At 40.5% G+C, this 25,000-nt stretch overlaps 2 protein-coding genes across 3 annotated transcripts; one reads left to right on the top strand and one right to left on the bottom strand.

Moving 5' to 3' along the window:
- Positions 1–6,003: 6,003 nt before the first annotated feature.
- On the top strand, positions 6,004–19,422 carry plekhn1 (pleckstrin homology domain containing, family N member 1). Of its 2 annotated transcripts, none has more exons than XM_038739737.1 (16): positions 6,004–6,200; positions 7,995–8,085; positions 8,248–8,409; positions 9,251–9,331; positions 9,833–9,923; positions 11,788–11,921; positions 12,456–12,605; positions 13,879–13,959; positions 14,067–14,142; positions 14,412–14,557; positions 14,857–15,009; positions 15,779–16,021; positions 16,588–16,743; positions 17,127–17,381; positions 17,614–17,674; positions 18,553–19,422. In XM_038739737.1, exons 1-16 carry the CDS (start codon positions 6,127–6,129, stop codon positions 18,735–18,737), a joined length of 2,139 nt encoding a protein of 712 aa, XP_038595665.1. In that variant the 5' UTR covers positions 6,004–6,126; the 3' UTR covers positions 18,738–19,422. The 2 variants fall into 2 exon arrangements, with proteins under 2 accessions (XP_038595665.1, XP_038595666.1); XM_038739738.1 differs by having other exon boundaries at positions 17,130–17,381.
- Positions 19,423–20,837: 1,415 nt separating this feature from the next.
- On the bottom strand, positions 20,838–25,000 carry LOC119919331 (PGC-1 and ERR-induced regulator in muscle protein 1-like; the record flags this gene model as incomplete). Its single annotated transcript, XM_038739739.1, is given in 3 exon segments — positions 20,838–21,441; positions 21,759–21,875; positions 24,194–25,000. Coding segments are annotated over 3 exon segments (993 nt in total). The 3' UTR covers positions 20,838–21,325.

Here is a 25,000-nt window from a genome sequence, read left to right on the forward strand (position 1 = left end):
TCACGTATATAGGAAATAATATGAAGCTACAGCCAACAGTCGTTTAGCTGGAAATAACACTGGAAATAAGGGGTACAGCAAGACTGTCTCTGTCTGAAGAAAATCCGCCCACCAAGTAATGCTAAGCAAAGCTAACCAGCTGCTGTTTGTAACCTCTTATTTAACAGACAGATATGAGAGTGGTATCAATCTTCTCATCTAATTCTCACCAAAAAAGCGAATACTGGTAAGTGTTTTTCCCAAAAATGTCAAACTGCACTTTTTCCCTCAGATATAACAAACCGCGAAGTAATGTAAAAATGACTACAAGTAATGACAGTATACTGGCGAGTTTGAGTGATGTTCTGGATTATGTTTTTTAGTTGTTATTGAGATAACATGGAACCGTACATTTTAAAGAGAGCTACCCAACCATGATGTTAAAGTGATATTCCACCCAAATCCAAACACTAAAAGTGGCTTTAAAAAAAAATTTCGTTATCCATCTACTTCTTCATTGTCATGTGCAGAGTTTGTTATTAACATTTATGGGATCTCTAAGGTATGACTAAAGGCGAAGCTTCCAGTTGCAATAATAGATTTAAAGGTCTGTGTGGGCTGTTGTGTTCTCATGTCTGTGATTGCTGTTGCAGTGAGTCGCCTCTGATGCTATGAATATGCTAATGTTTTTATAACCTGTCTAAAAGAATGTGCTCACTCTTGATCAGCTGATGCAGCTGATTTGTAAGAAGTGGTCAGTTCCTTATCTCTGTCCTCCCAGCATTCCTGCCACTGGAGCCTCTCCTCTACCCCCTGTGTTCCCCCTGGTGTCAGACTCTGCAAAGCCCTTATCAGGTCATGGAGATGCTGTCACCCTCTCTAGAGGGACTGAAGTGTCAACTGGACCACTACACCTACTGTGAGAGGCCATACACTTTTTGACCTGCTACTTAAGATAAGACAGGGCCTGAAATGGAAAATCTGTCAATCCCATCAAAAGTATTTATGACTATACAGCTCATGGAAGTGTGTTCAAGTAATGTGGGAGGCTTTATTGCTCAAGCAAACAGAAGAACAAGAGGTATGCCCAATAGCAAATCGTATGCCTATGGACAAAATAACAGAAATACCTTACAGTAGCCCTGCAGTCACGTAGCAACTATGGTAGATCACAATTCAAAAGGCAGCTTCACAAGTGAGTACAATTAATTTTGTGTCTCAGCTTTGAAAGGGGCAAGCCATTTGTCTGTCAAGGTAACATACAGAAGTACAAAGATGCCAGATAGTAAAATTGATAAATTATTCAAAAAAGACCAAAAACTAGGAATATCATGAAGAAGGAAAATAAAATGAGCTAATGAAAGAAAAAAGAATGGCCCCCAACACAGTAAAATGAGGAAATGTCGCTTAGTAAAAGTTAAAAACAAATTGCTGAAATCAAGAAAGCTGCTATTTAATCATGCCCCCAGTATGAAATCTTGTTGGTTTTATCAGTGTACTTAAGTTAGGAGTTTGTTTATTTCCCAAAATGTTGTATTAGATCCATGTAGTGCCCAACGCATTATAGGCTACAGCAGTTTCTCACAGCTAAGATGTCAACAGATTTCAAAGGAAATCATGAAACTTGTCTAACATGCTGTCACACATCCTTATCATATGTCTTACTGCTGAAGTTTTTGTCTATTGTTTTCCATAGAAGAGAACGTAAGGAAAAAAGAATATAGTGTATGACTCCCAATTTTCATGCCGTAACACTGACTTTTCCCTTGAGGGATTCTTCTTCTTCTTCTTCTTCTTCTTCTTCTTCTTCTTCTTCTTCTTCTTCTTCTTCTTCTTCTTCTTCTTCTTCTTCTTCTTCTTCTTCTTCTTCTTCTTCTTCTTCTTCTTCTTCTTCTTCTTCTTCTTCTTCTTCTTCTTCTTCTTCTTCTTCTTCTTCTTCTTCTTCTTCTTCTTCTTCTTCTTCTTCTTCTTCTTCTCGTGTGTATGTCTATATATGTTACCTTTAAATAAAAGCAGACTTATGTTTGTGATCTGTTGAATCTACTGAATTTAGAAATTCAAACAGTTCATCTGACTTTGACTGATCTTGCCTTCAAAGGAGGGCCAGGCGTCCAATCAAGATTCCTTTATGGTTGTCCTGAGTGAGAACTTTGGCACGTTGGTTTCTCTGTTGGACACCTGATGTTGGGGGGCTCATATCCAGACTCCGTTTTAGTAGCCTGAGGTGTGACTTTAGCACCGCTGTCTCACCCTCTGAGTCTGGATAAACACAGGCGAGTGACTTCTCGGGGAGAGCCAAAGTTCAACCCACCACACATGGAGGGAAAATTGAATTAAAGGTTTTTTTCTTTTGAACAGATGTGACACATGTAATAAAATAAAACAGGCGGTTTAAACTTTAAGGAAACCTCAGATTAAGTATAATTTACATAGGTACATTGGTTGCATATGATCTGATTTAAGCAGAAAGGGAGTGAATCAGACATTGTTTTGGTGAACACAGACTATGCAGGCTATTGTTATGAAAACAGCTCACCAGCTCTCATCAGGAATTGTGAGCCCCACCATATTAAATAGTGTGGGGAGAAAACTGAATGGGCTGTTTATCTTTCTAGATATGGAGTTGCTTTTGGCAAAGCACTTGGTATTTCCTCTTCCGACTGAGCATTGTGACACAAAACTGTAACAGTGAGATCTAGTAGTCTAAACACACCCACAAAGTAAGTTATCTAACATCAGGCATATTTTTTGCTATCAAGACTGAAGCCTATGGTCACAATAGAATCCCGTAAAGGTTGCTTGAAACAAGCGTTCGTACAATCCCATGTACATTTTTTAATGACGTCTTAAAAGCATCACTTCTGGGCAAATCTGGGCAAAAAGCCTGTTGTTATTGAGAGGGGCAAGACATAACAAACATTAAAGTTAGGATAATGTAGCACACTTTCAGACGGTCTCTCCTCTATCGTATTCAGGATGATGCACTTGAAAAGTTACACGAAAAGTGATGGAAGTAGCTGCGTGACGAATGAACATGCTATGTTTAGTATATGCTAACATTTAGCCTGTTAAATTGTGTATCACCTCTTGAAATATAGTTAAGGATAACTGGAATTAGGTTATTTGTTTTAGAAGTTTCCTGAAATTAATTACAATTATCAGGTAGACTCAAAGTTAATCTCAAAGTCAAGAGAAGATTTATCTTCCGGGGATTCAGGGCAATCCACACAATATTTGGTGAGATATTTCACTCTTCACACAGCTAGCATTGGTGAAAAAATATTTAATGTCATAAAGTTTAAGGAAGTACCAAATATTTTATTATCTGTTTAGGCCAGATTTGTACATGTCCATCACACCTGGTCTTTGTGCTTTATGTACAATTTCTTCCTTGTGCAATGAATGGCGAAATTCTTTGGAGAGTTGCATCCTACCTGATAATTGTAATCTTGGTGAATACTGGAGTGATGTAGTTCATCTGAACTGTCTAACTGAAACTGGATTGACCTCATAGTAAAAATCCCTGGTTGTTTTTTCAGGCCGCTGCCTTCCTCACTGTGACAGAGAGGTGAGTCACCAAGCTGGCAGCATGTATTATCAAGTTAATCTTCCTGCTTTTCCATGATGATGATCCTCAACCAGACTAGAAAGGTTCTTCCACGTAAATAGAAATGATTACATTATCAGCTGTATTACACTGGTCTCAATTTAATCAGATGGATTATTCAGCATGATAATCAGATTACTTTCAACTGATGCTAATGAAATAAAGAAAATAAAATCAGGACCCTCAAACTACCATGACAATAGATAAAGAGGGTCCCTTTCAGAAAGGAGTCACACATGCATGTTCAGCTAGAGTAGCTAGGGAGGGTCAACTGGTTCTGGAAGTGGTTTTTCCCATTTTGTATTCCATTTCCATTTTTTCTTTAAACGAGCCTTTGTGCTATTGATTTAACCAGCAGAGTGTCATCTCCATCCAAGCCGTAGAAGTGCTCCAACTGTGAGTCACGTAATATTGTCCATGGGAAAAATAAATGGGACTTTTACTCTTGTAACCAGGGGCTCCCAAAATAGCTCCTTCCAATTTGTGTCTCTACTACGGGTTTTCATTTTTTACAACCAGCAGAGTCGTTATTTTTTGCCTTAGTTTATTCTTAGAGTAATTGAATTTGCTTGCAAACATTTATAGAAAAAGATGGTAATTTCAAATGTAACAGGGGTATAACTTTTTTGATTTTGAAACAAAACAAAAAAGATTGTTGGTGTTCTTGTAAAGTGGCTGACAATCAAACTGTTAAAAGTTCAAATTATCGATGTGGACTAGCATGCCTACATACACACATTCACTCAGAGTAGGATCCTTTTAATAGCAATAGACACATTTTTTATCCTTAGATTATTAAAATGAAAAAGTTGTAATAAGTTGTGTTTTTGGTGGTCATGCCTTTGATCTATCATGTTTCTACTTTTTGGTTGTTATGTGTTTCACATGTTTACCTCTGTAATACTGCATTCTGTAATAGAAACTCCACTCCAATCGTGTAAGTAGCCAAAGGTAACTGAAAGGGAGGCAAGATAAAACACAAGTAGTCCATTTTATTTGTCTATACTTGTTCTACTGACATTTTCTTTGGTCATTTTGTTAACTTGTGAGTCACTTACCAAAGTTTTTATATTCAGTTAAAACACGCACAGATCAATCAGTATTCTTCATTGATTAAATTACTTGTCATGAGCTCTGTGGCCCATTAAACAAGTTTTTTTTAGAGAACAATAATGCAATATTGGAAAGGCTGGAAGGTGAGAACGACTCCACAGTTGGTTTGAAAAAGCTAATGACTGTTGCTGCCTCAGGTGCATCTGTTTGGACAATCCGGCAGAACAGGTTGTCATTACCTGACAGCGAGCAGGACACGTTTAATTTTATAACTACATATAGCAGCACAACACAGACAATGACCTAATCATTGAGCAAACACAAGACGATCATGAGTGTTTGACTCCTCCGTCCGATTGATAAGACACAGTCCATTTAAGGAGACAACCCTGGAAAATTAAATGTTTTCTAGTGTGAGTCATGAGTGTTGCCTATTATTAACTTTCCTCCCAAATGCTCTAAAAGTTCTGTTGGAGAATTAATTTTGCTTTACATGATGTTAGCTGGATTATCAAAATGAAAGCCATATTCCATTACACTGTGCATCTCTTGAGAAGAAAATGTAAATACAGAGAGAGAAAAGCTTGTGCTTTAATTATTTTGAGTTTGACTTCTTAGGTCGTGGATATCTCATTTTGGAGCACACTCCTGACATAGAAACATGTTTGCATACACCTGTTGCCTTATGAAAATTAGAGCCTTTGAATACACAAGAATCCTGTTTAAACTATGCTTCCTTCCCCTCCCATTGACAGATGACTGCCCTTAAAGTGATGAAAGTCCTTCAGTAATAGGCTAAAGGAAAATATTCCATAAAGTAAAGGCAGACAATCTCAAATTCAGTGTTTGACAACAATGTGATACCTGATATACTGGCCTCTTCAGTTTTCTTTTCACATTAGCACAACAAAAGCATCAAGGAAGCCAATCATGACACTACACTCACCAGATACTTACGTTTCAAAATGACACTGATGTGTTTAAAGTATGTGGGCCAATAACAAATAGACTACAGTTTACAGTCATTTTTACATGTCAGGGCATGCCTGTGGAAGCTCCCATCTTCGCCTTTGATTGACACACACCATCCAGTGTGTTTAGTGACCACTCAGCGCAGTGGTGACCCAACAATAAGCTCCATTTGGCTTCTGGAAGGTGTGAAATGGCACACTTTTCCCTGAACCCCCCTGTCTTTGTTGTTGAGATTGATTTAACAGACAGAGGCAGCACACAGAAGGTGTGAGTCCCCCCCCCCCCCCCCCACACACACACAGCCTGTGACACAGCCCCCAAACTCCACCCCTTTTACGCAGACACACTCTCACCGGTCTGACTATACAGCCCTCACCCTGCCCATTTCTTGCTCAGTACAAGTCTAACTTCAGCAGGGAGAGCAGGGAGCACACTGCTCTGGGATTACACTCTTCCATCACAGAAGGAGTACAGTTTGTCTTCAGGACAGCGCAAAGCCCACAGACCACAGAAGCATGGGGAGCAGCATGTCATGTGTCCCACAGCACAACTTCAGATTTTCCAGCAAGAGTTTCATCCGCAGAAACAGGTAAGAATAATCCAGCTTGTCCAATTGTTCTTACTGTTACTTGGTCAGTGTGTTTGCTCTACACAGAGCACATGTCATGCCCTTGACTGCCGTTTGTTATTTTAGTCCTGTGCGTTTCAAATGGAAGGAATTATTGGTATTTCTCAGGGTTTGAGCAGTGGGGTTAAACAGAGGTTGTGAATTTTGTGAGGCCAGGGCCAGTATCATATGGTAATACGGGATAGTCCCTGAGTCGTGCCTGAGTGGTGCCTGTCTGGCCAACGGTGTCAATGATCCAGTTACCATTTGCCTCCTCTTTGCATCTCTGTGAAGATGATCTGCCAGCTGTTAGTAAATCTGGTTTCCCTCCCAAATCAGGACCTGACCCATGTCATGATCACACATAAGCAATTATAGTTATTAATTGATAACATCTGGTTTATGAAACCAGACATATTAGTCAATATCTTGTGATCCAACCTGAACATGAATTGAACATGAATACAAAACCAGCACCAGTGGGTTACACTTCTTCTATGTAGTTTTATTGAATCCTCCAGGATTATATGCCTGGGCATGTAACAGTTGGTGCAGCCCACTCTGATGGACCACCACATCTGATTCTAATTAGCCGCTGCTCTGTTCCAGTCTCTCCCCTGTGCTGTGTGATGATTCAGGGTCTGGTTTTGTCAAACGTGCCAGGTAGCTCTTGGTTTTCAAATAAAAACAGAGGCAGGGCAACCCCTCAAAAAAAAACGTTAGGTTTCAAAAACCCAACGGCTCAAGTTTGAACACTGATACACCTTCAAGTCGGGTCGATGTTTCGGCATGGACAATACATTCAGTGTTCTTGTTTCCAGTAATCCCTACTTACTCTTTGTGTTGGTTAATCAGGCCAGGCTCAGGTATTCCCCATAGAGGAGAGGAGTGAGTCGAGGTTGAATGCCACAACAGTGATGTGGAGAATGTTGGGTGTGCAAATTCATCTCAATATTATCTACATTCCTTTTTCACTTCAGCATGCATGGTTATCATTTTTTTATTTGTGTATGAATACACTGTAAAAAAAAAAGAGTAGTGGAACAGCATCACTCACTAAACGCTAATCAATGACTGATGCTGGACATGGACTTCCTGATTAGACAGACCTTGATTCCCACCATGCAAAGAAAAGCCTGCTTTGTTGGAGGACACTAGCACACATGTGTGCAGATAAGCAGATAAACTACAAGCTGAGATTGTAAAAGCAGCCCCAAAGCCTTATCATTGCAGTGAGGGAGCTTCCTCATAAAGACGTGACACTAATGGTAACATATGAGGGTCATGCAAAACAAAGAGGGGTATTGAATGCTGATTTTCCTATGCATATCCTCGCTTTCAGAAACACAAGACCTGATTGTTCTTATCATTTAAATGGCTGGCATTGACAGAGTTAGGACAGAGGAAGGGGCTTGGGTTAATTTATATGACATGAGGCACAAATCATGATTCAAAATCATGAATCTGCTGTGAAAATTAAACTCTTTCAGTGGTTCAAGATTCAATGTGTGACATTATGACTATGGAAAAAAGGGGAAAAACAGAGAAAAGTGACTGACCCTGAATTTGAAATGCAAAACATTAATGCAAAGACTGTTGTATTTAGGTCAACTCTCCATCTGACAACAGTAGATGACAGTTAACTCCCATAAGTTGGAAATGTTCCTTGTTGACACTGAATTTGGGAAGTTAACTAAACAGCAAACATAGAATAGATGGTAAACATTGTAGAATGAGGTAACAAGTGGCTTTCCTCTCTCTCTCTATCTCGAGCAGCAGTCGGCTATTTCGCAAGAAGAATCCCCAAGAGGGACAGGAGAAGTCCAACAGCATCATCAATATCCTATGCACAGTCACCCCCAGGAAGGTAAGAACCTCCATCAGCTCGTAGGAGATGGCAATAACATGAAAGTCAGTCACCTGCATACCAAACAATACTTCTCTCCTAAAAATCACAACCTGTGTGCGATTTTTATTGTCATTTATTGATGTCATGTCTAAACTTCACCAACATTATGACTGGTTGCAGGAAATGTCCCATAAAGATCTGCAGACGATAGACAACATAAAATGGGATCCTCCGTTTCCTTACGACCCAGCCAGTGGCTGGAAGAAGAGCAGCATCAATGTAAAGAATTATGGACGGATGATTCACAGCTCCAAAGTCCGTTTCCGCTTCCTCCACTGCCAGGTGAGTGGAGCAAAATAACTTTTTAATGACTCTATGTTGAAATATCAGGAAAGCAGCTATTAAAGAAAACAAAGCTAATGCTGCACAATCTTATTGTGGTCAGTGACCAAGCCTACTATGACACATCATGCCAGTCATCTATGTGAACCCTGCGAGTGTCAAAAGCAAACAAAAGCAAAAAAACAGGTGGAGAGTAACAGGATGTTTCTCTGTGGCCACCAAACACACTGAAACTTGCTGCTGACACTGACGTGGTGGCTGGCTGTGAATAATCCAATCGGTTTTCCACAAAGCGGACCGCAGCCTGTGTTTGGACATGCTCGCTTCTGCTGCGGTTGTGAAACGTCTCTGAGAGAAAACCTCAGGGTAGAGAGAGTTGCTCTGATCGCAGGGACTGATAGAGGACACATCGGCTCCTCTCCGTGGGAACTGCAATTTGTAGAGCTGTGACACAACAGTTCTGTCAAAAAGTAGAAAGAAGATTTATTGAAGGAATGGCATCATGACGGCAAAAGAACACATTGTATTATAACAGAAAATTATACCACAAAGGAAGGAAGCAAGTATTACCCAAGTGTTGATAAAGAGAGGCATACGTGAATCATTAAAGATAGAGGATTGCTGTCAAAACAAAGTGGCTTCTAATCGCATTGTGTGGTCACTGAAATTCCTACATTTTGAGAATTCTCAGATCAGAACATTTCCCGTGGGTGCTTCTTGAATCAACAGATGATAGAAGAACAAGATGTTCCACTATATGACTCTTGACAGGAATCATTTTATCAACACTGTATCTGCATCTCTAACTCTTTCCTTCTTTCACCTTCACTTATCTCTGCAGGATGTACATGACTGCTACCTGGATCTCTTCCAGACACACCTTCATTTTGTCTCCAACAACACAACCGGATTGACCTACCAGGTGAGTTTTATTTCAACGGTGGCGACACAATCCATCCTTCAAAATACCCAATATCTGCTAATATCTCAGGTTGATTTTTATAGCTTCAATACTCCTGTGGGGCACAGTTTCATGTTATGTCATCATACCTTTTGACATGCGTACCCTGTCAACCAGCAATGTGTTAGTAAATAGAAAGTATGATTCTTCTTCTTCACCTGTCTCATAAAGCATGTGCAGCCATTAATCATCATTTTACTGTCTGTTGAGAGCGCAACCCCCATGTCAAAAAGAGACAGTATACAGCATTAGTCAGAATACAGATGACGGCAAACGCAAGGCAGACATGAATAAATCATCACCTTACAAAGCTGACCTCACGGCCATGGTGATTAAGTTCTTTGTTAAAATTTAGAGCTGAACAGCGCAGGAAATTATGCAGATAATGCTGGTGGTGTGTGAATAAATTTTTTTTTTTTGTCCAAAGAAGCGTGATTGAGCTTTTTGTTGTTTTGTGTGCAGGGAACTCTTCCGCTGAAAGAACTCACCATCTGCAACCTGCAACAGAACTGCAACCACAGCCAACCCCAGGAATTCGCCTTTCAAATAAACGGTAAGTTTGTCTTCACTAGAAAGAACACAATCGGGTGTTGGCACTGAGCCCTGGAATGTTGTAATAACCTGTTTTCAGTTTTATTGGTTGTATTGAATTTAACTAAGAAATCAATCAGACTGGAAACTGATATTTACAAGTCAGGGCTGACTTTAAACTTTCAAAAAAAAAGAATGAAAGGAAAACAGAGGATGACCTAGAGCTGGACTGAGAGTCTTGGTTTTTTCCCCTGCTAGTGGTCTGCTATGTTCGTCCCTCTCATCAGTTTTGGATCAAAGTAAGAAATTGCACGCTATTTTCAAGCTGCAGCATTTCCTATGTTGTCACATTCCAGTGTTTCAAAGGTGCCGCGACCCTCTTCACCTCCACTCAACCCCAAGACTAACTAGAGCTGGGCCCCCTTCATCCTTGGTTCGGGCCAAATCGGCCTTAAAGGCCCTGCTTGTTAGACAACAGGTGCACTTCAGTCAACCCAGCTGTCGCACAGAAAAGCCCAGCTACCGCTCTTAGCCTTGTCACTGTGTATAATCTATGGCACATTCCAAAAACTCAGCTCAGGTTAATGTCTGGTAGAAATGCCACTTAGCTTTTGAACTCTGAACGGACAAAAACAATCTGAAACTTGAGAAATAAGCTGCTGTGGTGACTAGATGGCTTTGGTCCTTGCTTGGGAAACAATAAAAATCAGTGAAGATAGGGATTAATGTAAAATGACTGTATTAAAAAAAATCCAAGATGTGAAAAGTAAATCCCAGCCATCAAGAGAGTAGGGTATCAGTGTTTATATTTCTTAATCATTAGTATCTTACTGAAATATGAAACCTCTCTGCTGGTGTCTTTGGTGTTGCTTTCTCATATTTGATATTGCAATTTCTCTGATCAAACTTGTTATTTTGTGGAGCTGTATTTCAGTTGTTTTCATTGTTAAGTGTGAACCTTTCTTTACCTTATTGGAGGCATCACTTACAGGAAACATGTAGAGGAAGCATGATGAAATTCTGAGTCAAGTGAGAGATCTGATGTAGAGATTTCCTCTGCGAGGCCTGCGCCTCCTTCTCACTGACCAGAAAAATGAATCAGCTTTAGTGTAACGTGGTGTTGGTGAGTTAGAGAATGACAAAGCAAACACAGCATGAGAGGGTCTGTAAAGATTCCCGGAAGCCTTCACAAGGTTTAACTTAACGTGACTGTGAAAGTGAGATAATGATAGTTAATTACTTTTAACAATGGTTAATGACCTCTGTAAACTGAATGAAAAATTGAGTGAGAGAAAGTCTCATTATGTGCTTTCAGTCCTAAGAGTTTTAACATCGCTCATCCTGCTTGAAATGTGGTAAAACATAACTTTTTAGGGGAGCGCTATGGTCAAGATCTACAATTTAGAGCTGGGATGAAGAGAAAGTCAACAGATGAGTCCAGAGTGGCTATGCTATGTCAGTGGGCTATGCCTCCAGACAATCACAGTACAAAGCCATGAGACTGGAATTAAATCTTTGCTGGTTATCTCTGGTATGTGTGGGACTGAGAGATAGAGGGAGATTCCAGCTCTTTTTATCCCAGGCCCTGTTTATTTCTCCCTGGTTAGCAGTCTGTGGGAGGGAGAGTGTGTTAAGATTTTTAAATGCCAAAGCAGGTCATGGGGGTTTTCTGCAAGACGCCTTACATGTGGCTTACAGTCTTGAACATGTGTTAACATTTATTGTACTTATTGGATAATATGTCCTAAACTGCTAGGGAAGCAGATTGTGAACACCATTAATGATTTACCACCATAGCAGAAAGCTGTCTGAAAAAAGGCTTAGAAAGAAAAAAAAGCCTGTGTGACACTTTCCCTCTTTGACCTTGTGACCTTTGCACCCTGCAGGTGTCAGCCTCAACCCCATCATTGTCTACTGTGCCAACCAAGAAGAAATGGATCTATGGTGTGGCCTCCTCAAAGAAAATATTGAGGCCAATGGGGGCACTGCATTTGGACCTGAAAACTACACCAGAGTCAAAGTAAGTTCAGTATAGTTTTTTTGATGCCACCCACACTCCAAATAGCCTATGTTAGATTATATCAGGCTGCATGAAAACTGGCTCTGTGGCAATAAAGCTGAACATCCCTTTTTTTAAAATTCAAACAAGCACTTTAGTGTGGTCATCTTTTAATCCACCTGGTGGATTAGCCAGGGAAATGCTTCAACCCCTTCTGATAAAACAGGGTGTGTGTGTGTAGATTTGATGAGTCAAGTAGTTCACTGCTGGCGCTCCCTGAGGCCTGGATACTAGGGAGCGGCCTTGACCGCATCACAGCCTACATCAAACTAACCCTCACATCTGCAAAGGGTTAAAGTGCTGACTCCTCACCCACAGGTGGGGAAATGAGGAAACACATGAACCTCAATGTGTCACGGCGAGCCTTTATGATGAACAAACAAAAGTGTATATCTGAGAAAACAAAACCCCAAATCAACATGTTTAAATATGATTAAGGGCAGAGCTCTGTTCATATTTATTTTGCTGATGATTCTCTCTGTGTACCTACTGTAGCTCATCAAGGACGAGACTCTTAAGGGCAGAGAAGAGCTAAGGAATTCCATCAACAGAGAGCCCATCTATGAGTGGGAGGGCTCTCAGCGGGACAGCCTGGGCACCATCACCTATGTCACTAAAGTCCGGCTGCAGCACCTGCCCTGTCAGGTAAGACGTCACTGCTGCTTATCAAGGGTGAATCACTATGAAAGGTCACATGGAAATGAAACACACTATCTCTGCTCTTGCTTATTCATGGAAATAAGCAGCAGATTGAAACTTATGATCCATACATGTTTTTAAACTCTGGGAATTTTTCACATGATGAATAGAAGCAGGGTAACATCAGCTCTAAATCCAGGTGACTCACGTAGTTTTTACATTGCGCAACAAACACATTACCTCAACACAGTGTAAGGACTGAGGGAAAAGGGTGGAGTCCATATTTTGGCAAATGGCACCTCTCCTGCAGATGCAACACTAGTATTATCTTTATTTTCCTACACAGTGTCAGACACCTGTGACCAACTGATGAAAAATATACGACTCCTTGCTAACCAAGTCAGACATGAGCACAAATAAATAACGCTGATACAGCTTCATATAGCAGCCAATAAAAACAGTAGTCATGACACGGCTTGCATGGATATCAGCAATTAATTCTCTGTGGGAAATAGCGGCAGCCCGATTGAAGTGTGTGAGATTTAGGGCCTGGGTGTGTGAGAGGCATTTGCCAGGCTCACGCAGTGACTCGACTCACCTCACAGCTGGAATGTCAGCTGTCTGTCCAGACACACCCTCCAAGAGGGATCCGAAACATAAACTCTCAGTCTGCTGCACCTTCAAATGCCCCACTAACTGGTTTGACTGAGGATCTTACTGGGATTTAAACTGTGCCTATCAACAGAGTATTAAGGGATAATGCTAGAGTTTTTTTTTGTTAATGTTTGCACCAGGTCTCACGGTTGCCTCTGTCTTATCTTCACACAGTCAGGAGTGGACTGGAGTTATCAGGGCTTGTTCTCTTACCTTCCAAAGAAAGTAGTCTTTCTCGTACAATACCAAAGACTTTCCAGAAATAGATAAAAGACTGATTTGCTAAGTTTCTCTTTTACTTTAATCTGCCAGACAGACTTTTCCTTTCACCTTGCACACAAAAGGAGAAACTGATGTCTCCACAAGGAAATAATCCCTTGTGTTGCCTTAGAAAGGTTAAGACGTATCTTCGTATTTATGACAGATTAGTTTTGACACCATAAACGCTGATTTAATTATGAAGAAAAGATAAAGGGGAAATGCAAACAAAACCTACATAAACGGTTAACTGGTATTATCTATAAATTACACTAGTATTCTCATAATGGATAAGAATAATTAAACACTGTCCCACAACTACACAAACATATAAAGCTCACTAACAGTTCTAATCTTGTGTCCACAGGAACAAAATGACAGACTACTGGTAATGTACCCATCAACGCTGATCATCCTATCAGAGGAGAATGACGGGCTCTTTTATAAGGTACCACTGACCTCAATGACCTTTTACATTTAAACGTCATCATATCCGGAGCTGTGTGCATCCAGTGTTTACATCATAGAGTTGTTAACAAGTCATTATAATTACAGGGGAAACTTCCACTCAACATGGTTACCGTGACCACACCCTGCCAAGATGTCAAGCCCAACACCTTTATGATTGAAGGTAAATACACTGAATCAGTGAGCTACTCAGCTGCAATCTCTACAGCCCACTGGCATTTAAAAAGACATTAAAGGGATTTTAATGAGTGTACATTCTTATGCATGTTTTATGCTAAGTGGCCTTTTACACGAATCCGCTAGCGTCACAGAGTGTAACCCTCCATGAATGAGCTGGTTTTATCCCCAGTGAATGATAATCTGACTGTGGCACATTCCAGTGAGCGAATCGACCGAATGACATGCTTTGTCCTCCCCCTCCTCTCTTCCCAGGGAAGCTGATCAACCCCATAGTGGTGTCGTGTCTAGATAGGGCAGAGTTCTGCGACTGGATCCAGCATTTCAAAGCTGCTGATGTGCCTGTTCTCAGCCCCCCGCCCCCTGTGTATGACATCATCTACACCCCGACGCACAGAGAGGTAAGGGCCCCGGGCCAGAAACAATTACGGTATTCACAGCTGCTGATGATCTATATCCACCTGGTTTATGACCTGCGGGTGGAGTGAATTTAAGAATGAGGAAAAGTGATAAAGGACACAGAACACATGGCTCTGCCTCTTTTGTAAATTAACATTCAGCATGACTATGACATGATTTATAACTACTACACCTTCTAGTACTGCTACTAAGTCAACACCCCCAGTACAAGTTTGCTTTGCTCATTTGCTCCTAGTCAAATATTTTAATGTATATTTATCTTTTGTCCTATAATCTCTAGGCTCCACAGTTTGACAGGTGGAGTGGAAACAGCCAAGGACAAACTGAGTCTCTTAAATTCAGCCAGTCAACGAGTGGACATGGATCCCACAACCTCCAGTTACCCATTCATGAAGGCAACCCTCTCTCCCCAGGATACTCTGAACCCCTCTGTGTAAGTCATCTATGTACTACTCAACTTCAAGTATTCTTGAACTGACAAACTGAAGCAAACACGCTAACACTTCAATATTTGCTTGATATAAATGTGGTAGTAGTTGGTTTTACATTGCTAAAAAAAACCTTGTGTATGTTTTGGTGAAGCTGAACAGCTACACCTTTCTTTTACAAAGTTAATTATTAAGTGAGGTCTAGAGACCAAAATGCTCCTGTTGCAAAAAGGCTCAGGTGATGATCCTTAGGCCTTCCAGCAAAGATCAAAACAAAGTCAGTCATCATGGGTCAGTCATCTACCCATAAAAAATCTTTTGGATGTAGGGAAATAACAGGCTGTTATGATACGTTATGATTCAGCAGTAAAAAGTTAGCTTGTTAACTTTGGTCTTTTTAAGAAACACTGAAACACTGAAACACTCATTATCAGGAATTTTGACCAAACTCCCCCAGGAGAGGGGCTATGTAGGTTGACTACCCATCCAATTAGCTTAAAGTGGAGAGGTCTCAGTGCCCAGAAGGCATGTTGTTGTTCAGCTTCTGACCTGAACCACCACCTCCCGATTAAATTGATAGTGACTTTTCTCACAGTGACTGTGTTTACTAAAAAACACAAAATGCTGCAAAAAACTAATGCTGTAGGGAGGCGAAACGGTTCATAAAGTTTGTTCTACAAGGACTCCGTAGTTAAAATTCCTCATGTCACCCATGTTGTAAAGCCACAACTCTTGGCTGACTTTATCCCGGGGGTATGTTTGTTGTCCCTACAGTACAGCTCCAGTCGTCCCTCCTCAACTGAGACTGCCCACCTGGGTAGCAGGACCAACAGTGTGTCTTCCCACACCAGGCCCGAGCGCGACCTACGACCTTTGTCACTGCGCTACTCCTCCCCACAGCGTGGCTCCTACCTCCAGCCTGCTGAGAGCTCAGTGTCGTCTCAGCTCTACAGCATGCCCTACTCTGCCCTGCATCGTGCTAGCCCACAGCGGCTGGAGAAAGCCCCGCTTGTCAAGGTAATTCAGTCTGGCGTCTAACTTGATAACCGAATAGTCCCCTTGAGACAGTTAACTTATTTTACATGACATGTGCGCCGTAACTAAAATAGACACACCAGGCAGTCGGCTGAGAGGGGCCATGATGTATGTGGTGTTAACAAACTTGGTAATAGAGGCATTTGTCCAGAATTGAGGTTGAAAGATCAATCTGCTTGATGGTGCAAGGAATGAAAGCTCTATAATAGTTCCTAACAAAACTTAAAGCACCAATCAGAAAATATTTCCTGTACTTAGGGGGTCTCCCTTGTTGCTATAGCAGTTAAGAGTGCACACTGACAGCTGAAAGCAGATTTGTGAGACAACAGATTGATGTCACACCAGCACTGCTGCTGGTCAAGACTGTTACTAATCCAAAACCTATACTTGGTAATTTGATCCTAAAGTGTGGCTTATGTGATTGCCTTCTGTGAACCCAGAGAGCGTGAGAGAGGAAAACAGACAGAGACCGAAGGAAAATTGGCAACTGATTTTCCTCATTGCTTGTTTTAAACTAACTCCTGGATCTGTGAATCTTTTATGGTCAGTCTAACAGCTGGAGCACCCCTCAGACGTCCCTGAACTACTCCCTGAATGCCTCCCAGCGCCACTCAGACATGTGTGCGCCCCGGCAACCCTTGTCGCCCCTGTATGATGAGCCCTGCAGCCCCGAAATCTACTCCCTGGATGAGGCCAGGCCAATGGTAAGTGGGTCAACGATACTGGATCCATAGGTTCAATTTACACCTGCGCAGCCTGTCTAATATCAAGCAGTGCACACACACATACGCACCTGTTCAGGGAAAAAAGATCAGGTGCTGTCAGTGCAGAGGGTTGGCCACCTGAAGAAAAGTCAGCCTCATTCACATGCATGTAAGAGTAACATCTAAATGTTTCACCATTCTTGGTTAATCACCCCAAACTAGCAACCAGCAGTTATATTTGATTATGTAAGAAAACAGGAATTATTTATCCCAAAATATATTTATTGCAGTTTTACCCTATTGACCAAAGATCTATTTGACTACCAGATAAAACTTTCCTCATATAGCTGCTGTGCTCTGACATGTACAAATCTGTTTTTTAGCAGCAAAGCTGGCAAGAGCCGATTCAGCACCACTACCACCACCAACAGCAGGAACTCCCCCAGCTCATTCCCTCCAACTTCCAGCTCTGCACCCCTCCCATGGGTAGGCGCTGCAGGAGAAGCCTGGTCCTGACTAACTCCCAGGGACAGGCTCTGGGCCTGGAGATGGAGACTCCTCAAAGCCAAGCAGAGCAAAGATCAGAGGCTGTGTCAAGGCTAAAGCTGCTGCCTGTGCCTGGCCAAGTGCAAGAGCAGGTGAGAAACACAGACATACTCATCTCCCAGGACACTCTGGTTTCTGGAATGCTGTCGTACAACGTGCAACAGCGGTGCGCTGTATGGAAGCGTGAATATGTGTATGTACTTGTTCAGCAGATGATATTTGAACAGGTGCCACAGATGAAACAGATATTTTAGGGAACGTGAGAATGTTTGTTATAGCTGATCACAGGAAGTAACTTTCTTTTGTTTTCACATCTGTTGTTAGATTCTCCTCCCGTCGAGCTCTGTGAAGAACACCTCTCAGATGCCTTATGGTTACTCACCAGGTAAGAACTGAAGGCATGCAATCATAAACCTGATGAACTATTCCTTTGTTGATGTGTGGTTTCAAGTTCAAGTCTGTTCAACTTGATTTTATAATAATATGATTATATGCTCCTGAAAAAAGCAATTTAATTAAAGATATTTAACGTTGTCAAACAAAAAATAGCATGGCTAAATAAAATGTATATTTCTATTAAGAAACAATGGGCACTCTTTCAAATCGCAGCTGTAACACTGCGGCATCATATTTCGTCACAAGTGTGAGTTATGAAAGTCAATACTGCCAGCCACCTTCCTAAATACCACCAAGGACACACAACATTGCTCACGCTCAGTTACACCTTAAATTAAACACTGCATGCACTTTGGATTGATTGAACTCTTGGGTCTGTCAGCAGGTAGACAGAAGGCTAAAGGCTACAGAATTGAAAGTGCAGGAAATGCGCAAATGTGCCAATGAAATGGAGCTTAGCGCAGCTCTAAATGCCATCTGTGCAGATGTCCCGTGTGGGGGAAGCACAGTGTAAGAGAACACTGTTTCACAGATTGACAGCACACAACTGGGCATGGTCACACACTTAGCCTATTTTATCACACAACTAGAACTGACCTGATAATTGCATTTCACTTTGATTTACAGATGAATTCTTACCTGTGATCAAATTATTTAATCTGCATGTTTCTGCTGTATTAGATAGAGAACATAAAAAATAATAAAGTTGGTGTGGCAGTGGCATGTTACACTACAGGTTTTACAGTCGGTTTATATGTTGGTACAAGGTCATTCACACAACAAGTACATTGGGAATGTGTTTATTCAGTTGGGGCGTCTTTCATTGTTTAAAACTAAAAGCCTGGGAATCTTCTCTCACTCCTATAGATCACCACTCGTACCTTGAACCCACAGAACCAGATGACCAGGAAATGGACTATGACAACATTTGGGAGTACGACTGTGAAACTGGAATGATTCAGCCAACGTCTGGAATTTCGACACACTGGACAGGATTAGACTTTGGGGCCAGAGGCCTTGGTGCCATGGCAACCCAGCAGAGATGGTCATAAAACAAAACAATAGCCCGGCACTCGTCTGGACGTGTGCAAACAACAGATCTCTATCAGAGGGATAATAAAAGCCAACTAGCACGGCCTGTGTTGCTCCTGCTGCATACAGTATGAACCAACAAATCACATGAACTGTGTTGTTAGATGACGGGTAGTCAAGCAGAGGAATGATGAGCGCAGGTATGAAGAGGAACGGGCTGAAAACAAAAGATTATGAAAGTGACAACAGCCGGACTTCAACTGTCTGTTTGATATGTAGCATTCAAGAAAGAATACAGCAGAGTGTACATACTGTGTAGCTTTAATGTTATTTTTTAATGAGTTATATAATTGCACTAAAGGTTTCATATGTAGTGCAAGAACCTCCAGTTTTTTTTTTTTTATATTTAAAGTATTTTCTAACATGCTGTCCAGTTTACTTATTGTGATATTTTTTTTGTTTTTTGATTAAAGCTATAAAAGCATTCCATCAGGGCTTGTTATAGTAAACGATGTATATATTTGTATATGTTGTAGATGTATTATTTTATAATGCTACATTATCAAGGCAAATAGATGTGGCTTCAACTGACTGCCTTAAAGGTGCTAATATTACTATTACCAGTGTGGCTTCCTTTTTTCATTTTTGTTTGAGGTGTTTATTTATATTTGGAAATAAAACTGAAAAAATGAATTAACAAGTTTATCTCTGTTTTGTCTTATTCTAATGACACACAATAACGCTGCTATAATCGATATGTTTGTAATGTTAAGGTATCAAATGACAACATGAAAACAATGTGAAAGGGGTCCCTTGTATTGATCACCTGAATGTGCAGCTCCCCTCAGCTCTGTAGAGCTTTATAGTGAATTTCAACTCACTGTTTAGCTGTCCAGCTTGCAACTTGACTGTCTTGGTTTCCTCTCATGTCTTTTTCAGCCACAGCAGGCAGCTGTTTTCAGGGAAAAGGCTGTAAAAACCCACTGTACACTACTGCTTAGCACCAAACAGCAGACACACCAAAGTTAGTGACTCGCTGGTGAACATGGTGGAGCATTTAACAGCGAATGAGCCAGATATTTCCCTCAGGAGCTGGTGGAGATCAAAAACAAACCTAAAAGAGAAACAGGTGGCTAGAAGCACAACTCCAAATAAATGTTTACGTTGCTCCATAACTGCTGGATGTGTAAGCAACTGTTTGCCAACAAGTCATTGCAGGTACAAGACAAATCAGCTTTATTTGTATAGCACTTTTCAATACAGGTAACAAAGGGCTTTACAGCAAATATTGTAAAACACAGATATGTTGAATTAAAATGACTATCACACACAGTGGTGTGCAACGAATAAAGCATAAAAAAAGTCAATGTACAATTAAAGGAAAATAACTTACGCTTCATATAGTGGTTTGAATCCAATAAATAAAACATAAACACGTGAACATATAAATAATGGAGAAATAAAATAGATATCACACATTAAAAGCTTTTTTGTATAAATTAATCTTAAGAAGTGAGAAAAATTCAGTATGCTACAAAAAAAGTTTGTTGGTTGTTTTAAAGAAAGTAGTAAGACATGGAGGAGGTACATCAAATGAATGTCAAGATTTTATTTGGACATGAAAAACCAATGAGACACAACAGCAGACATGTTGTCCCTAATAAATGATGCACTCCCTTTCTGGGCCTTATAAACCAGTGAATCAGTGACCTTTTGAAATGACCGTCTAACCGTCGTTAGATGCACTATTGTTCCAAACTGCATCAAAATATCATCAGTTGTGTGTTTAAGTGCTGTGAGAATAATGTGACAGCTTCATGGACTGTGTTCATCAGCAGAAGGCTTTGTATTTTATAGCTCAACGTTGCCATCTGCTGGAGAAAAGTATGATCTGTGAAGAGGAGATGATCTACTGTATATATACACTTAGTATTATTATAATATAATACATATTACATAATTAATACTATCCTAAAAGTACTGTAAATGACTTTATAATAAGTAAGCTCACTCAGTCGTGATACCCCACCTTCTTACATGAGCATTCGTTGCCCTCTAGTGTTTGAAAAGTTTCACCTTCAGGTCTGAGGGCTTTCTAATAACAAGACATACAGCACACATCTCAGAGATCATTTTTACTGAAATACATCAACAGCTCACAGAGCAACTCATATGACAAAATACTGTACAGATATCTATAAATTATCTATCATGAAAATAAAATGCCCATCAGAAAAGATTAGTATACTATTTTATATAACAGGCTCAAACAGCACCTTCCTAAACTCTTTTAGTGCCTCAAGTTAATCCATTTATCACATCTAACATCTCAAATCTGTACATCTCTGAGTAAACCTGCTTCTAATCTTTCTTCAGCACATACTGAAACCTTATTTACAAATGTCTAAAGCCATCTTTCTGATAAATATACAATGTCTCATCTTGTCTTTTGTCTTTTCATATATCATATAAATGCTCTGACACTAAAAGGTCAAAATGTCAGCAAATGTATTTCGCAAGGAGCAAAACAACTGCTGTTAAATGAAACACTTTTCCATATTCATTCAATGGAGAAATTAGAAACATTTGTGACATAGAGGCAGAAACGTTAAGAATCAGATGGGACGGTGTATTGCAATTTCTTCTCATTGGCTGCCGCCTCCATCTTGACATATTTACGCAGGTATCGGATGGCTGACAGAGCACTTACATTTGCCAGCAGAACTGTGTGAAAATACATATAAAAAGTTACTCACAAGACTTACTGAATTTATCTATCCATATAAAGGTGATTTTATTTCTGTGCTTTGTTGATTTTAGTATTTGCTGGGAGACACATTTACAGCCTCAGAATAGCATCAACAGTCCTTAAAAAGCTGAAACGAACTGTTTTCAATATGAAATTCAGTCACTTATAACATTAATAGAAACATAGTGACCGCGTTTGACCGATTTCAGTTTTTAACAAAGTCTTTAAAAAGCAACATTTGCAGGTTTCCGTTATTTTAAAACGCATTAATGTTACATATCAACACACATACCAGCCTTCCAGGCATCTCCAACTTGTGGGTTTGCAGTCTTCAGCACCCATGAAGCAAATGCTATACAAACCAGACACATGTCTGACTGTCTGAGAGGCAGGAGGGGGACATCCAACCCTTCAAAGAAAGCGACACAGTATTATAGAAAACATCTTGATTCATTAATTCTGTCACACACACTTGTTCAGTGAGAGGTCAAGGGTATTATAATTGGCACTAACACACCAACAGCTGAGCACAAGCCTCCAATAATAAGTCGGGACTTCCTGTTGTGTCACACTGTAACCCGGTCAAACCCCAACAAGGCTGCTTGATGCTACTGATATTTGAAATTATGACTCTAGTGGCCTCAAAGATAATCCTCACGGGCTACTGCATCAGATGCTATATAAGTTATTATCTTAATTAGAGTTCACCAGACGTTTAAGAAGAGGGATTTACATAATACATAAAGACTCCTAAAGCTGCAGTTTTCCCTTCATTGCCAAACATGAATTAGAGTGCTATACAGGCAGCTTAGAGAGAGCACTCATTGAGTGAAGTCAAGTTATCACGTACAACCGTTCCTTTGGCTTTCACCACTACATGCCTGCAGTGCAGTCAGTGTCATCTGACAACTGAGGTAAGAGAGTCTGTCCCGGTCACGACTGTAACAGCTGACTGCGTCGATGACATTAGCTAAATTACAACTGTCCACATGTGAGGAAAACACAAGAGCTTAAATGAGAGCGGTTGAATACATTAACCATTATTGATACCCATTATTTTTTTATCCAGCAAAGGAAAAATGTACAGGTTGGATTAGAGTTATCATTATGGACCTGAATCACAAAGATCCTGTCTGTTAGACTGGTCCATAGAGTCAAACCAGTTAAACCAGTATTCATGATGAATCCTCTAATTCAATTTACAGTTGCACAAAGTTATTCACTATTTAGCCTGAAAACAGAACTAAGAGCTGTGTTTACATGGTAACAGTCAACATCACCTGTTGACTACTGAAATAAATACATTTGTGGTTTGCCAACACTGTTAAAAAACATTTACATGCAAATGCAAAGCAGTGTAGTAGTGATATGAAGATAAGAACTAATCAGCTTTGTGCAGATGATGAATTCAGGCAGCTATGTGAAGTCTGATTATCTTTGTAAAATCAGACCCTCAAGGTCAGCCCCTTCGGATCTTCCTCATTTTGCCCAGTGCATACTGGGACAAGCTACATGGAGATAAGTGGGTATAAAGAATGGATGAATGCACAACCACCATTTTCACTATAAAAATGTCGGACTCACAATGGACAGTATTAAAATTGATGATGCTGAACCAGAGATATTGGCTGTTTGAAATCGCACTCTAACGTACTGCCTGCTACATAATTAATCGGTATGTACTGCATGCTACCTACTAAATGAATGATTAAGAATGCCGTTACCAGCAGACTGTTCACACTTAAGCAACAGTCACATGACTGCATTACAAAATCACCATTGTGCATTTTAGGGCGGTTGAGTTTGTTCAGTAAAACTTACGCCGCATACTTAGAAATGACTGGTAATCTAGTATACACCGTTAATTTGACGTCACACTTAGCATGAATAGTACGTAAATATGTGATCCTGAACACAACCATTGTCTTTTTCTCCCCACATATTCTTCCTACTTGTCAACACAAGCTTTTTATTTTGTTAAATGTCAATTTCTGTTTTACCCATTGCCCTCAGTTGTGTTCTGTCTTTGTGGTGTCATCGTCTATGTTGAGTGTTCTGCCTTGTGCTCTGTTTCCCCGTGATTTGGATTATATCTGCCTGTTTGGACTTCTGTTACACCAAGTGTAAGCCTGTGAATTTATGTTGGACTATATTAAAATATCATCAACTGAACCTGCTTTGCTCTGGTGTCCTGCATTTGGGTCCACATTCAGTAATCCTGCCATAGCACTCAGCCTGTCTGAGGGCGCCTATGCTACCCACAATGTTACTCAACCGCTGACAGTTTGATTTGAGTGTGTTATGTTGGTAGCATCCTCTGCTATGTAGCCACGAGCAGCTAGCCTCAAGCAAAGACACGCCCAGACTTTTTTCCATCTTCAAACTTGAAGTCTTCAGCCCTAACCATTTATCAGACCTCACTCTGGAGCCACTAAAGGCTTCATACAACTTTTTCACATATGGAGTGGTGCTTTCCAAGACCTCTAAACAGAGTTTGATGTTTAAAATTGGTGCAGATCCCTTTTACGTGATTTGAACGTGAAAGCAGATCCAAGTCTTGTATTTTGAATTTTAGTGATGGAGCTTTGTTTACATTTTAATCGGTAAGATCCTAGCTGTTAAATACTGCATGTTAATCTATGAGGACTTTAACAGCATTCTGTTACAGTCATTGTAGAACCAAATTCGTATCTATAATGATGCATTATTGTGTGAAACTGGACTCACTTGGATTTGAAACAGCCGTCTGGAAGACCTCGTATCTCAAAGGCTCCTGTGCTAGTTGTCGGGAGATCCTGTCCTCCAGGTTGTAAAGCAGTGGATCAGGAAACATCATGTCTTGATTTCCAACAGCATTTATAGGATGAAGTGTCTTTCGAAGGGATCTGCCACTTTGCCTCACAGGTACAAGAGACAGAGGGTTTGAGAGTGTCTGCTTTTGGACTGTAGAGCCAGTAGACCTAATATTCCTGAAGGAGAGCGTGGTTTTCCAAAAGAAATTCTGTCGGAGGTCGCTATCTGTGAAGAAATGCTCATACATGTCTGTAGAAATCTGCGAAGCGCTTGACGTACGACTGAACCTGGTCACCACCCTTATAGGACCGCGGTCATCTTCTTCATCAGATTCCACAGAAGAATCATCAGAAGAGGAGGATGGAAAGAAATAATCATAAGCCTCAGGGAACTGTAGTTTTCTGTTAGCCGAGCGAGAGCAGGAAAAGATAGGAACCAGCTCCTCTTTGGCCTGATCTTCTGCTGTGATGAGAGGGTAAAAAAAGCTTTCTGTATCAAACTCTGAGAAGAAATGATCATAGGTTTCAGGGACAGAATTTCCACCAGTGTGGCAGGTGGTTATGTTATCTGTGGCTGATTGGCTGGGCATTGATTGCTTTCCACCAAAGAGGTACTGAAATATATCTGTAAGAGAGATTCTGTAGTTGTCTGTCGAAGATGAAGAACTGTCCATGTCTTTGTCTTGCTTAGACATATGTCCATCTGCGAAATATTCTACTTTTTCTAATTCTCCTTCATCTA

This window comes from Micropterus salmoides, unplaced genomic scaffold (assembly GCF_014851395.1).
Source record: "Micropterus salmoides isolate LMB-PRFRI ecotype aquatic unplaced genomic scaffold, ASM1485139v1 Ms_hic_scaffold_2674, whole genome shotgun sequence".
Classification (NCBI taxonomy): Eukaryota; Metazoa; Chordata; class Actinopteri; order Centrarchiformes; family Centrarchidae; genus Micropterus; species Micropterus salmoides.